Here is a 12,968-nt window from a genome sequence, read left to right as displayed (position 1 = left end):
CTAATATATACTTAATCTTTGGGCATTGATGCCCCCCTCCTGCATACAACAAAAACTAGCCTCCCAAACATCTTTAAAGCATGCTTTCACGACAGTGAATGTCACTTTATTAAGCTTTTCATAGCAAACTGAAAATGTACAGCAAGTCAGTTAAACAAAGTCATAAAGCAAACGGGGAACCTCATTTTTCCTATGCTTCTCTTCTGCTTCCCACCTTCTTGAGAAGCCTGAGTAAGATAATCACTTCCTCATTAATTCAAAAAAAAAGGACTGACTGTTTACCCACTCTGCGACATAAAACAGTAGCCCTGGAGGCTCTAGACAGCCCCCGACGTCCACGTGCTGAGAGAAGTCAACTTGTTTTCCGTCCTTTGGCACCTCCGCACCCTCTTGGGGTGTGCCTTGGACTGAACTAAACGCATCTTTCTCTGATCGTGTTACTGACATGCCTGGCCTCTCAGGCCGCGGCTCATTTTCCTTAAGACTGAAGGGACCTCAGCTCTGGGATCGTCCACCCATCTCCTTCACCGGAACTTCGCGTTCTGACCCTGGTTTCACCTCAGTATCTCCACTATCCCCATTAAGAAGTTCTCATTCAACACAGGAGCCACCCATGCTAACAACTCCGCTCCCTTCCTCTTCCTCATTAGTTCCACGACTCCACACCACACCATGGGCTCCTCTCATACTGGAGCCACCGCGCCTACAGCGCCTCCACAGCACGAGAAGCGAGTGCCGCGTGCGCGCGCCGGGGAACGTGCGTGCACCCGAGGGGACGTGCGCGCGCTCAAGGTGCTGCGCCTGCGTGGACCCGCAAGCCCGGGCACAGCGGAATTCGGCCAGTGAGTCCGCAGTAGCGTGAGCTACCCCGTGGCTTCGCACCTTCTGGGTCAGTAGGCGGGACTGGCGCAGCCGTTCCTCGGCGCTGATTGCCCGCAGACGCTGCTTCAGCTCGGCCCGTAGGCTCCGTTTGGCACAGCTCACGGCTGCAGCCGCCATCCCGCCGAAGTCAGCCCGCTGGCGTCCGCTGGTTCGGCTCCCGCTCCTGGTCGAGCACAGCTGAATCCGCCTACCTGTGGGCAGCAGGACCCTGCGAGGCGCGCCCCCTGCCTGCGGATCGCAGGCCGGTACCACGCCCCCTGCGCGCCTCCCAGCCTCAGCGCTGCCTGATGGACAGACCCCGCCCCTCTCCCGGCCCTTGGTAGCGAATGGCAATGTGCTCTGTTGGCCCTGCCAGGCTGGTGTTGTGTAGCCCGACGCGGCCTAACTCTTCACCCCTTCTCCAAGGCTACAGAGATGGTAATACAACTGCGAGGGGTGCTCCACAGGCAGCTCACAATACACCCCGATTTGGTACTCACCTGTTGTAGTGCAGTACTGCACTGAAGGGGGTTAAAAACAAGGCTAAAGCCGGTGTCCTCAGGAGGCTATGCCATGAATGTAAACCAGACATATTTGTGTCTTTCCACAATGTCAGAGTTTATTGAATTACAAATTGAAAAGCCACATCATTTTCATGGGCTTTAATTCACCAAAAAAAAAAAAAATTCTCCTGATTCTCTTGGTGTTATGACTGAAACAATCACAAATTCTCTTATTCCATTTCAATCTTAATTACATCATATTTTACCAAATTATGTGTGGGTGTATTACAAGAAAGGCTATGAAAGGGTTAGGTGACCACAGGGTTGCAAGAGGCCTTTGAAGAGCAGAGGCAGAGCATATATTCATTCAAAAAAATCACTGCAGGTGGCTTATGAACCAGCCTAAGAACTAGTTCTGGGTGCAGAGCTTTCAGGGGATAGAACTTATTCTTCACGGGGGCAGACAGCAGGCAGTTTCAAAGTGGGCCAGCCACATCAAGCAGGACAATCAAGCTAAGCTGAAGTCCTGGGGGTGGAGTTGGGTTTTCAATGCCTGTCAACCTCCTGATGTGTTCAGTGGATTGTCTGATGGATGTGATTCCACACCACTGTCTTAGGTGCCTCTCTTTTTATGTGAGGGAGCTGCATCTGGTAAGATTGATAAGCTCACAGTCCTGGTTTTTCTGATATGGGTTTGGTATGTCCATGTGTCCGTGTGCTTTGGATGTAGTTCAGTGAATTCACAGGTGGTTATTTTTTATTAGCACAATTTACTTATCAGTTTGTGCCTTATTATTGTGCTTGCAGCTGGTGATTGTTTACTTGTACAAACAAGTTTTAGAATCTTTCTATTTTGTATTCAATATGGAGTAGCTTATGACAATCTGCTGCTTTATAAAATGGAGTGACTAAGGGCTGGACACAACCTGAAAACTACTGTTCCATACACCATGGAGTAATTAAGAGCAAGGCATGGCCTACTGTCCACAGCAGGCCAGATTGAAAAATATATATGGTACCAATTGGAAACTTAACTTCTACTGATTAAAGGAGGTTAAACACACTTTGCAGTGCCTTCCTCTTTTTTTTTTTTTTTTTTTTTTTTTTTTTCAGTCAGTGGGTTTGTTGCTATGGACTGGATAGGTCATTGATGCAGCAAGTGACTTGCCCTTCTTAGACCAGGACGTCTCATCACCTCTGAAAAACTCAGGACTTCAATAAGTTACCCTGTTCATTCTAGTCTTAGACTTCAACAATACTGTCACTGTAGAAAAATTGGAACTTGCTCCTACCATAAGAGCTCTTCAGAATCAGATGATAAGAAAATGGAGGCACCAAGTGGGTATTTGACTCCAGTTGGGAGGAAATAATATGGTAACAATGGAATAAGTGGACATACAGAAGAGCCCATGTGCATCAGATTTATATGCCCATCACATGTTGACACCAGTAATCCAATGAATAATTTTTAGAAGGATCAACTTTTCAATCCCTGGTACCAAAAAAAAAAATAGGAGCTGAGTGTAGTGAAACATACCTATTGTTCCAGCTAATCCATAGTCGGAGACAAGGAGGATTGCAAGTTCAATGTCAGTCTCAACAACTGTCTCAAAATGAAAAATAAAATGGTCCAGGGGTGTATCTCATTGGTAAAATGTCCCAGGACCACCAAAAAAAAAAAAAAAAAAGTTAACATTGTAATTGAAAGACTGTAATAGAAGCTAGCCATTCCAGACATTAAAATATACTATAAAGCCTCTCTAATTGAAACAGTTGTATGCCCAAAGAAACCAGTGAAATGGAATGGAATGTACAGAAATAGACCATTCCATTGCTACATGGCAATTTAATAGTTGATAATGATGGCATCTCAAATCACTGGGGCACACTTGAACTTGTTAATATATGGTGCTGGGACAACTAAATAGCTATATTTTTAAAAGAAAAATAAAATTACATCCATTGCTCACACTATGCATTAAAAAATCCACATTGTATTGAGAGTCTTAGGTAAAAGCTGAGACTATACAAGTACTAAAAGAAAATAGGATAATTCCTCTTTAACCTCAAAATCCAGAGGCAATAAAAGAAAAGTTTGATAAATTTGATGACAAAAGTATTTTAAATTGGGGTGGCATAAAAAGTAAGCAAAAAAGACAACTGACAAACAGGGAGAAAATATTTGCAACATGTGCTATAGACAAAGGACCACTTTCCCTAAAGCTAAATGTCTTACTCTTCTTTTACTATTCTAACAATACCTGAGATTGAGTAATTTATAATGAACAGAAATTCATTGGTCTACAGTTCTGGGGATTGGGAAATCTAAGGTTAAGGGATCTTTCCCTACAATTATGGTTAACTGGTGTTTTAAGAAGAGTGCTCAGGATAACTGTATAAGGAAATAATAGTCTTTTTCAACAAATGGTGCTGGGACATCTGAGTATCCACATGCCAAAGAAGAAAGATGGACCTCTACCTAAAATCATATTCAAATATTAACTCAAATATATAGCAAAGGCCCAAATATAAGAGCTAATACAATAAAACTCTTAAAAGAAAACAGGCATAAATCTTCATTATCTTGTGTTGGCCAGTAGCACTCAAAATATAAGCAACGAAAGAAAAAAACGGGTAAGTTGGAGTTCATCAAAGTGAAAAAAAATTTTACATATTGAAGGACAAAACCAGAGAATGAAAGGAAAACTTACAGAAGGGGAGAAAATGTTTGCAAATCATATATATGATAAGAATATGTAAAGAACAATATTCAGAATATGTACAGAACTATTAGGACTGAGCAATTTTTAAAAAATGTAATTTTCAAGTGGTCAAAGATCTTGATTAGACATGTCTCCATACAAGTTATATAAATAGCCAAAATGCACATGAAAGATGCTGAACATCATTAGTCATTCAAGAAATGCAAACCAAAACCACAAAGAGATACCACTTCACACCTACTCAGATGGCTAGAATTTTTTTAAATGGAGAATACAAGTATTGGTAAAGATGTGCAAAATTGAAACACTCATACTCATGGGAATGTCAAATGATGCAGCCACTTTGGAAAAATTGTTGAACACAGAGTTGTCATACAACATATTCATTCCACTCCTACTTCTAAACTTAAGAGAACTGAAGAATGGTCACACAAAAACTGTACTTGAATGTTCATAGCAGCATTATTTACAATCTAATTGCATAAACAACCCAGATTTTTACCAAATGATGAATGTACAAATGAAATGTGGTATGTCCGTATATTGGAGTATTTTTCAACCATAAAAATAAAACACTGATATGTGCTATAACATGGATTGGCCTTGAAAGTAATATACTAAGCAAATGAAGCCAGACAGGGAAGGCTACATATTTTACGATCTCACTAACATGACATTTCCAGAACAGGCAAATCCTTAGAAATAGAAGGGAGGTGAGTGGATGTTTTAGGCTGAGAGGCAGAGAGGAATAGGATACATGTTTTTCTTTTGAGGTGGAAAGCATTCTAAAGTTAGACTGTGGTGATAATTGACAGTATTCTGAATATATTAAAACCACTAAAATGTACATTTTGTGGTGCCACAAAGTAAGAATGTGCTCAAAAAGGAAGGGAGCATGTCAAAAGGCAGCCAGGATCCAAACTGGAATTCTCAATGCCCAATACTGGGACAATGTGGTCAACAAAATAATGATAATCTTATAGTCCATAGAATAAAATGGGTATCCATTTATATGAATGAACAATTAAGAGAGACGGGACATGCTAAAATTAGTGGGTGGAAGAGTGATGAGAAAGAGAAATAGGACATTTTTGTAGTCTCAAAAATATTTCCCCACAAGATACTTAATCATGAAGAAACCTAGTAATCAATGTTTACATCACCAATCATAAGACAAATGTGATCCCTGATACCATTCCCTGAATAAGCCATGGCTTCATTTCTATGGTAATCTTGCCAGAAATGTAGAACCTCAATCTAATAATGAAAAACTATCAAACTCAAGTTGAAGTACCTTCTACAAATTCCTGACCAGTGCTCTTCAAAAGTCTCAAAGTTGTGAGAAACAAAGACTCTTGAAGAAGTGTCACAGATTTACCAAGCCTAAGGAGACATGACAACCAAATTCAATTTCACTGTCCTGGATTAAGCCCTGTACCAGAAAAGGGACATAAGTGACAAAACTGTTGAAATTCAAATAAGGTTTGTAGATTAGTTAATAGTATCATATCATTGTTAATTTTCTTGTTTAGATAATCATAATTACATAAGATGTTAATGTTAATGGAAGTTAGATGATAGATGTATGCAATCTCTACTCTTGTTGCAATTTTTCTGTAAATCTAAAATTTGTTCAAAATAAAAAGTCAAAAAATAAAAGCAGAGGTAACAAATAAACTTATGAAACCATGCAACAGGAGGGCTCATCCTGTGAAAACTCTGGAAGTTTTAGTTGACCCCAAGTGCAAATTAATAAAAGTACTAACTCTCCTTACAATAGACTGCTAATCAGTCTCTCAGCTATTAAACTCTTCTACTACTTGGTCGCACCACTCCTGAACTTGGCATCCTTAGAGAATATTCTAATCAAACTTATCTCTCTAAAAATTGCCTTCAGTAACACCTAGTGTGGTGGCCCATACCTGTTATCCTAACAACTCTGGAAGCTGAAGCAGGAGGATCATAAGTTCTAAGCCAGCTTCAGGAATTTAGTAAGACTGTGTCTCAGCATAAATTAAATAAATTGGCTGGGGATGTAATTCAGTGATGAAGTGCCCCTGGATTCAATCCCCCGTGCCAAAAAAAAAAAAAAAAAGGCGGGGGGAAAAGGCCTTCAGTCAGAACTTCTTTTTGTGTGCAATGTATGGGGGAGGGAAATTACCAAGGATTAAACCCAGGGGCACTGAAACACTGAGCCACATCCCCAGCCCTGTTTTATATTTTATCTAGAGATAGGGTCTCACTGAGTTGCTTAGGGCCTCACTAAATTGCTAAGGCCGGCTTTGAACTTGCAATCCTCCTGCCTCAGCCTCCTGAGCCACTGGGGTTACAGGCATGGCCACCACACCCAGAAAAAAAAGACTTCTTATGGGCCATGAGACTCCCCTCAGCCAAGATACAGACTACCTTTGCAGCTCCACCTCTTACTCATCACTCCCACCCTTCCATAGGCCCCTGTGTATAGCTGATTTCAGTGCTATCATGATGTATTGATATGAAGAAACCCTTTTTTCATCAAAACTTCTCCCAGGAAAAAAGTACCATGTGTTTTGTTTTGTTTTGAAGAACTACTTCATAAGCCACTTGGGTAGAAAAGGACAGCCAAAGTGATAAAAGGGTGGTCCCCAAAGTGATGTGCTCTTCAAAGGGCAGAGAGGAGGGTAGTGAATCAAATAGAAAGAAAGAATTGTAGAGCTCATGAGGCTGGTTTCCCCTGTATTGGTGGGAAAAGCATGGAAGTAGGCGGAAAGTCCCTGGAAGCAACATAGCCAGAAGAGAAACTTGGAAGAACAAAAATGTCTAAGAAGATTTTTTTCCAGTTGTGTACTATTGAATATGATGTAAACCCTCACCTCTCTCCCCAGAACATTCAGTGGTCCCTATTGCACAGTTGTATGTGAATGTAATGCTGATTATAGTGGTATGAACAACATCTGGGGGATGGGAGAGCCAATATCTGGATTAGACAACACTATTAGTAGTGATAACATGTACCATTTACTGAGCTTTCTATATGTTAGATACTAAGCTAATTTCTTTATATGTTCCATTTGTTCCTCAAAACAAACCATACTGTGAAAAATAGAAATGGTCCATTTTCAGGATATAGTATTTAGCCTTAATTGGGATGTAAAGATCCACTTACAGTCATTGTAATTCTAGCTCTTCCCTTTGCCCACCGCAACTTTAAAATTAGCTAAACGTGTAGATTGTAACCCCAAACTCCTCCTTTCAGGGCAAGAGGCAGTGCTGACTTAGGGATGGAAGCAGGCAGACTGCCCACTCCAGTGCCCTTGCTAGCCAGGTTCATAGCACACCTTTCTCATTTAGCTACCACATGGAAGTAATCAGATTCTAACCGAAGATCTCCAAAGGCAGCACTAAACCACCTCCTCTCTTGTCACAGAAGTGTTTCATAAACTCTGCTCTTGTTATCCTGGTAGAGAATGCAACTGGGACTGTGTTTTATAATTCTGTTTCAGTTCCCAGAATGGGGCCTGGGATCGATGGGTATTTGGCAAATATCTGTTGCATCAGTGAGTGAAGGGTGCATTCTGAGCCAATCAGGCAGGAGAGCAATTGATTATGCCAATAATTATTTCAAGCTGCTGGTGAAAGTCCAGGTCAAGAAAAGGAACTCTGGGGGATGGAGTAGTGGCTCAGAGGCAGAGCACTTGCCTGGCATGTGTGAGGCACTGGTTCAATTCCGAGCACCACATATAAATAAATAAAATAAAGGTTCATTGACAATTAAAAAAATTTTAAAAAGAAGAAGAAGAAGAAATAAAGTAAGAAGAGGAACCCCATTGTCTTTTTCACTGATAGAACCATAGCTGGAGTACTTACTGTATGACACTTCAAGGTCAAGCAAAGGAGTTGTAGTAGCCATTCTAGAAATTAAGAAGAAAAGCTAGGGTCATCAGGGAGAGTCAATAACCCACTACCATAAGGTGTCACTAGTTAATTTATCTTCACTTATGAAATATATGAAAGTTAAGTGCATGGAGACAGGGCAAGTTGGCAGAAGGAGAAGATGAATAGACAGAGTTCCTATCGTCAAAGGTTAAACAAGCCCTGATTTCATTCATGGTCTGGACCATTCTTAAATTCATAGACCTATATCCAAAACAGGATTTGTTTACCAATACTTTCTACTTAACTGTGGTCCATGTACCAGCAAGAATCAGTGTCACCTGGAAGATGGTTAGACATGCAGAATCTCAGACCCTCCCCAGATTGACAAGAGTCCAAATCAGTATTTTAACACAAGTCCTTGGTGATTTGTATCCATATTAAAATTTGAGAAGCACTACCATAGCTCAGTGTATGCAGCAAGTACAGATTTGTGTAAAGAAATAGAAGCCCTAACAGAGTTAGCATTCTCTCCATTTCAACAGATCAGTAGTTTGCCTGGTGAACCCCATTGTTCCCCCAAATCTCAAGAAGGGACTTTTCAGCTGAAATCTCAAGGCATTGTGAGTATTCACTAGGTGGGAGGATGAGTAGAGATAGCAGAGAAAGGGAATGTTGGAGAGTTTTTCAGGAAGAAACAACTGCATGTACAAAGGTCCTAACTAAGCATGATGTTTTAGAGGAATTCCAAGATAGCCAGAATGGCTAATCAACACAGAGCAAGGAGGAGACAGGCAGATGAGACTGAAAAAAATCAGTGTCTGAAAAATCAGTGTCCGGATGACATGAGCTTCTTTTTATGTTTTGATTTTGTTTGGGTTTTTTTTTTTTTTTTTTTTTTTTTTTTTTGGTATCAGGGATTGAACTCATGGGTGCTTAACCACTGAACCACATCCCAAAGCCCTTTTTATTTTATTTATTTATTTTTTTTGTTTGTTTGTTTTGAGATAGGATCTCACTAAGTTCCTTAGAGCCTCACTAAAATGCTAAGGCTAACTTCAAACCTGCAATCCTCCTGCTTCAGCCTCCAAGTCACAGAAGGCATGTGCCACCACTCCCAGCATGAGTTTGTTTTTACTAAATTTATTTCAGAATAATTTGGGGGTCACACAAAGGTAATACAGAGTTTCCACATATCCCTCACTCAGTTTCTTCAGATGTTAATGTTAATCTTTCATTACCATTGAACATTGTCACACTAAGAATCCAACTCTGGTATGTTACTATTGACTAAACTCTAGGCTTGATTCAGATCTCACTAGTTTTTCTACTGATGTCTCTTTTTGGATCTAGGATTTCACACTGTGTTTAGTTGTCATGTCTCCATGACAACTCTAGAATGGGATAATTTTTCAGGCTTTCCTTGTTTTACATTATCTTGGCAGTTTTGAGAAGTTTAGGCCAGGTATTCTGTAAAATGTCTCTCAATTTGTGTTTGTCTGATGTTTTCCTTAGGGTTGAAGTTTGGAGGAACAATAGCACATATATTAAATGCCCCTTTCATCATGTGATGTAACAGGGGGTTGCTATCAATCAGTCTTGGTGGTGATAACCTTGATCACTTGACCAGAGTAGGTTTACCAGGCTTCTCCACGGCAGTCACTTTGCTTCCCCTTTGTATACTCTTTTCTTTGGAAGTACGTCATTAAGTCCAACTCAAGCTGTAGTGGAGGTGGGAGGATGACACAATTTGAGGGAAGAAGTTGAGTTCCTAAGAATAACGGAAAGTCATTGAATGATTTTAAGCAAAGAGGTGACATCAAATTTACATTCTAAGATTAATATGCTGAATGTTATCCAAGAGGGCTAAAAATGTCTCACACCAGGGAAAAGTCTCCTGCAGTGATCCAGGCAGGAAGCAATGGTACTAACAAAGGCTTGGACTAACAAAGGAGTTAGGGAGAAGTAAGGAAGTGAGTAGATTAAGAGATATTAAGAAGTAAAATTGGGGCTGGGGATGTGGCTCAAGCGGTAGTGCGCTCACCTGGCATGCTCGGGGCGCTGGATTCGATCCTCAGCACCACATAAAATAAAATAAAGATGTTGTGTCCATCATAAACTAAAAAATAAATATTAAAAAATTCTCATATTCATTCTCTCTCTCTCTCTCTCTCTCTCTCTCTCTCTCTCTCTCAAAAAAAAAAAAAAAAAAGAAAAAAAACAAGTAAAATTGGGCCTGGGTTGTGGCTTAGTGGTAGAACACTTGCCTAGTATGCTTGAGGCATTGGGTTCAATCCCCAGCACCACGTAAAAAATAAACAAATAAAATAAAGGTTTTGTGTGAAGAAGAAGAATTGTTGCCAAGATTCTATCAATTTTTGGAGAATCAAAGGAATATTCAAGGGTAATCCCAGAAAAAAAAATATGTTTCTGGTTCCAGCAGCTGGTTAGATATTACTAAGATGGAAAGCAAAAGGACACAGTAAATAGGCAAGCAGAGAAATCTGAGGGCTCCTGAAGGAGGAAATACCAGAGTGATAGAGAAATAGTGCCATGGGTCAGATGCCTCTGCTAAATTCTGGAGGCATTGTTTTTCTGGGTGTTCATGGCTACCATGGATGGCTCTCTACCGTGATCAGAGCCCTCTAACAATGATCAGCTGGAGTGAGGGTGTAGGTCATTGATAGAGCACTTATCAAGAATGCATTATCCCTAATGTCAGTATGGTCTTATATCAGAGGTTCCTTCTGACTGCATGCTGGGAATAAACTGTAGAGAGTCAAGGAACAAGAAAGAAGAGGAGGTCACTACAAAATCTGTACAAGAGATTTGGGTAGCTCACATAAGTATGGCAATAGTGAAGACACTAACAGTGGAATACTGGGTATGCTTTGATGATAGAACCATTTGCTGATGATTGGATGTGTATAGGGAAATAAAGAAAATAACCAGCGTCTAAAGGATTTCCACTTTCAGTGGGTGGAAAAATGGAGATCCTATCAACTAGGATGGGGAAGGATTCCGGGGTTATAGGTTTGAAGTGGATATTGATGAAAATCACTATGTTTTGGACATAGCAGATTTGATATGCTTGCTAATCATCCAAATACAGAAACGTCAGATCAGTAGTTGGATTTCTCTGTTTGGAGTTCAGAGGAGAGGTCTTGGCTAGAAATAAGAATTTGGAGGTCATAAGCATATGATTGATCCTTAAGGTCACTGTGCTGAATGAGATATCTAGAAGATGAGTATAGATAAGGAAGAGAAAATGAGCCAAGTACTAGCCAGAGCACTACAATAATATTTAGTATTAAGGAGTTCAACTCAGGAAGATTCATCTAAGGACATACAGAGTGGCCACAAAGGTAAGACGAGAACCAAGAGAGTGGTGTCCCCAAAGTCAAGTAAAAATATGTATTAAAAAAAAGTCAAGGGCTGGGGTTGTGGTTCAGTGTGAGATATTGGGTTTGATTCTCAGCACCACATATCAATAAATAAAATAAAGGTCCGTTGACAACTAAAAAATATTTTTAAAAAGAGAGTCAGGGTGGGGGCTGGGGCTGGGGCTCAGTGGTAGAGCGCTCACCACTAGCAGACATGAGGCACTGGGTTCGATCCTCAGCACCACATAAAAATAAAATAATTATAAAATAAAGATATTAAAAAAAGAGAGAGAGATTGGGGAATATAGCTCAGTTGGTAGAGTGCCTGCCTTGTGTGTACAAGGTCCTGGGTTCAATCCCCATCACCACAAATAAATGAATTAATAAAATAAAGGTATTGTGGTCCATCTACAACTAAAAATATTTAAGAGAGAGAGAGAGAGAGAGAGAGAGAGAGTCAGCCACTGCATAAAATGGCACATATCAAGAACGTTAGGAACTGAGAATTCACTCTTGAACTTGGTAGTGGGGATAAAAGACTGAATGTAAAATGCCCACAACTCAATAAGAAGAGAGGAATTACAGCAAGTATAGATGTCTTTTGTCTGTTTTTTTGTTTTGTGGTACTGAGAATTTTTCTTATTTACTCTTTTTAGTTATACATGACAGTAGACTCTATTTTGATATATTTATACAAACATGGAATATATCTTATTCTAGTTAGGATCCCAGTCTTATGGATGTATAAAATGTTGAGATTCACTGTATCATCACTGTGGTATATTCATACATGTACACAGGAAAGTTAGGTCAGTTTCATTCCACTATCTTCCCTATTGCTATCCCCCCCCCTTTCCCTTTATTCCCTTTTTTAATCCACAGAACTTCTTTCCTCTCCACTCCCTTTGTTGTGGGTCAGCATCCACATATCAGAGAGAACACTGAACCTTTGGTCTTTGGGGATTGGCTTATTTCACTTAGCATGACAATCTCCAGATCCATCCATTTACCAGTGAATGTCATCAAGTCATTCTTCTTCATGGCTGAGTAATATTCAATTGTGTATATAAACTACATTTTTTTAATCCATTCTTCTGTTAATGGGCATCTACGTTGGTTTCATAGCTTAGCTATTATAAATGTACTGCCATAAATATGATGTGGCTGTGTTGCCGCAGTATGCTGATTTTTAAGTCCTTTGAATATATACCAAGGAGTGGGATAACTGCTTCAAATGGTTGTTCCATTCCCAGTTTTTTGAGGAATCTCCATACTGCTTTCCATAATGGTTGCACCAATTTGCAGCCCCGCCAGCAGTATATGAGGGTACCCTTTTCCCCACATCTTCGCCAACATTTATTATTACTTGTATTGTTGATAATGGCCATTCTGACTGGAGTGAGGTACTGGGAATTGAACCCAGGGCCTTTTGCGTGCTAGGCAAGTGCTCTATCACTGAGCAGTTTTTCTATGAAAAAAAGCAGAAAAAATGGAGTATCTGCTAAGAGACTATGTGCTTTGTTTTGTCTTGGCTTTTTTTTTTTCTTTTAGGTTAATTTTTTGCTCTCTTGTTTGTTTTGGGACAGGGCCTCACTATGTTGCCCAGGCTCATCTCCAACTTGTGGGCTCAAGTAATCCTTCCACCT

General features: G+C 40.2%; 1 protein-coding gene across 1 annotated transcript in view; it reads right to left on the bottom strand.

Moving 5' to 3' along the window:
- MTHFS (methenyltetrahydrofolate synthetase) overlaps positions 1–1,348 on the bottom strand; it is a 55,209-nt gene extending 53,861 nt beyond the window's left edge. Inside the window, exon 1 of the mRNA XM_081293309.1 lies at positions 883–1,348. Within this exon, the coding sequence (XP_081149435.1) occupies positions 883–999 (117 nt within the window). The 5' untranslated portion in view covers positions 1,000–1,348. The remainder of the gene's footprint in view (positions 1–882) is intronic.
- Between the last annotated feature and the right edge of the window lie 11,620 nt (positions 1,349–12,968).

This window comes from Spermophilus citellus (genome assembly GCF_964194105.1).
Source record: "Spermophilus citellus genome assembly, chromosome: 4".
NCBI lineage: Eukaryota > Metazoa > Chordata > Mammalia > Rodentia > Sciuridae > Spermophilus > Spermophilus citellus.
The sequence above is the reverse complement of the archived record's forward strand: the minus strand, read 5'-3'. Positions and strand labels throughout refer to the sequence as shown.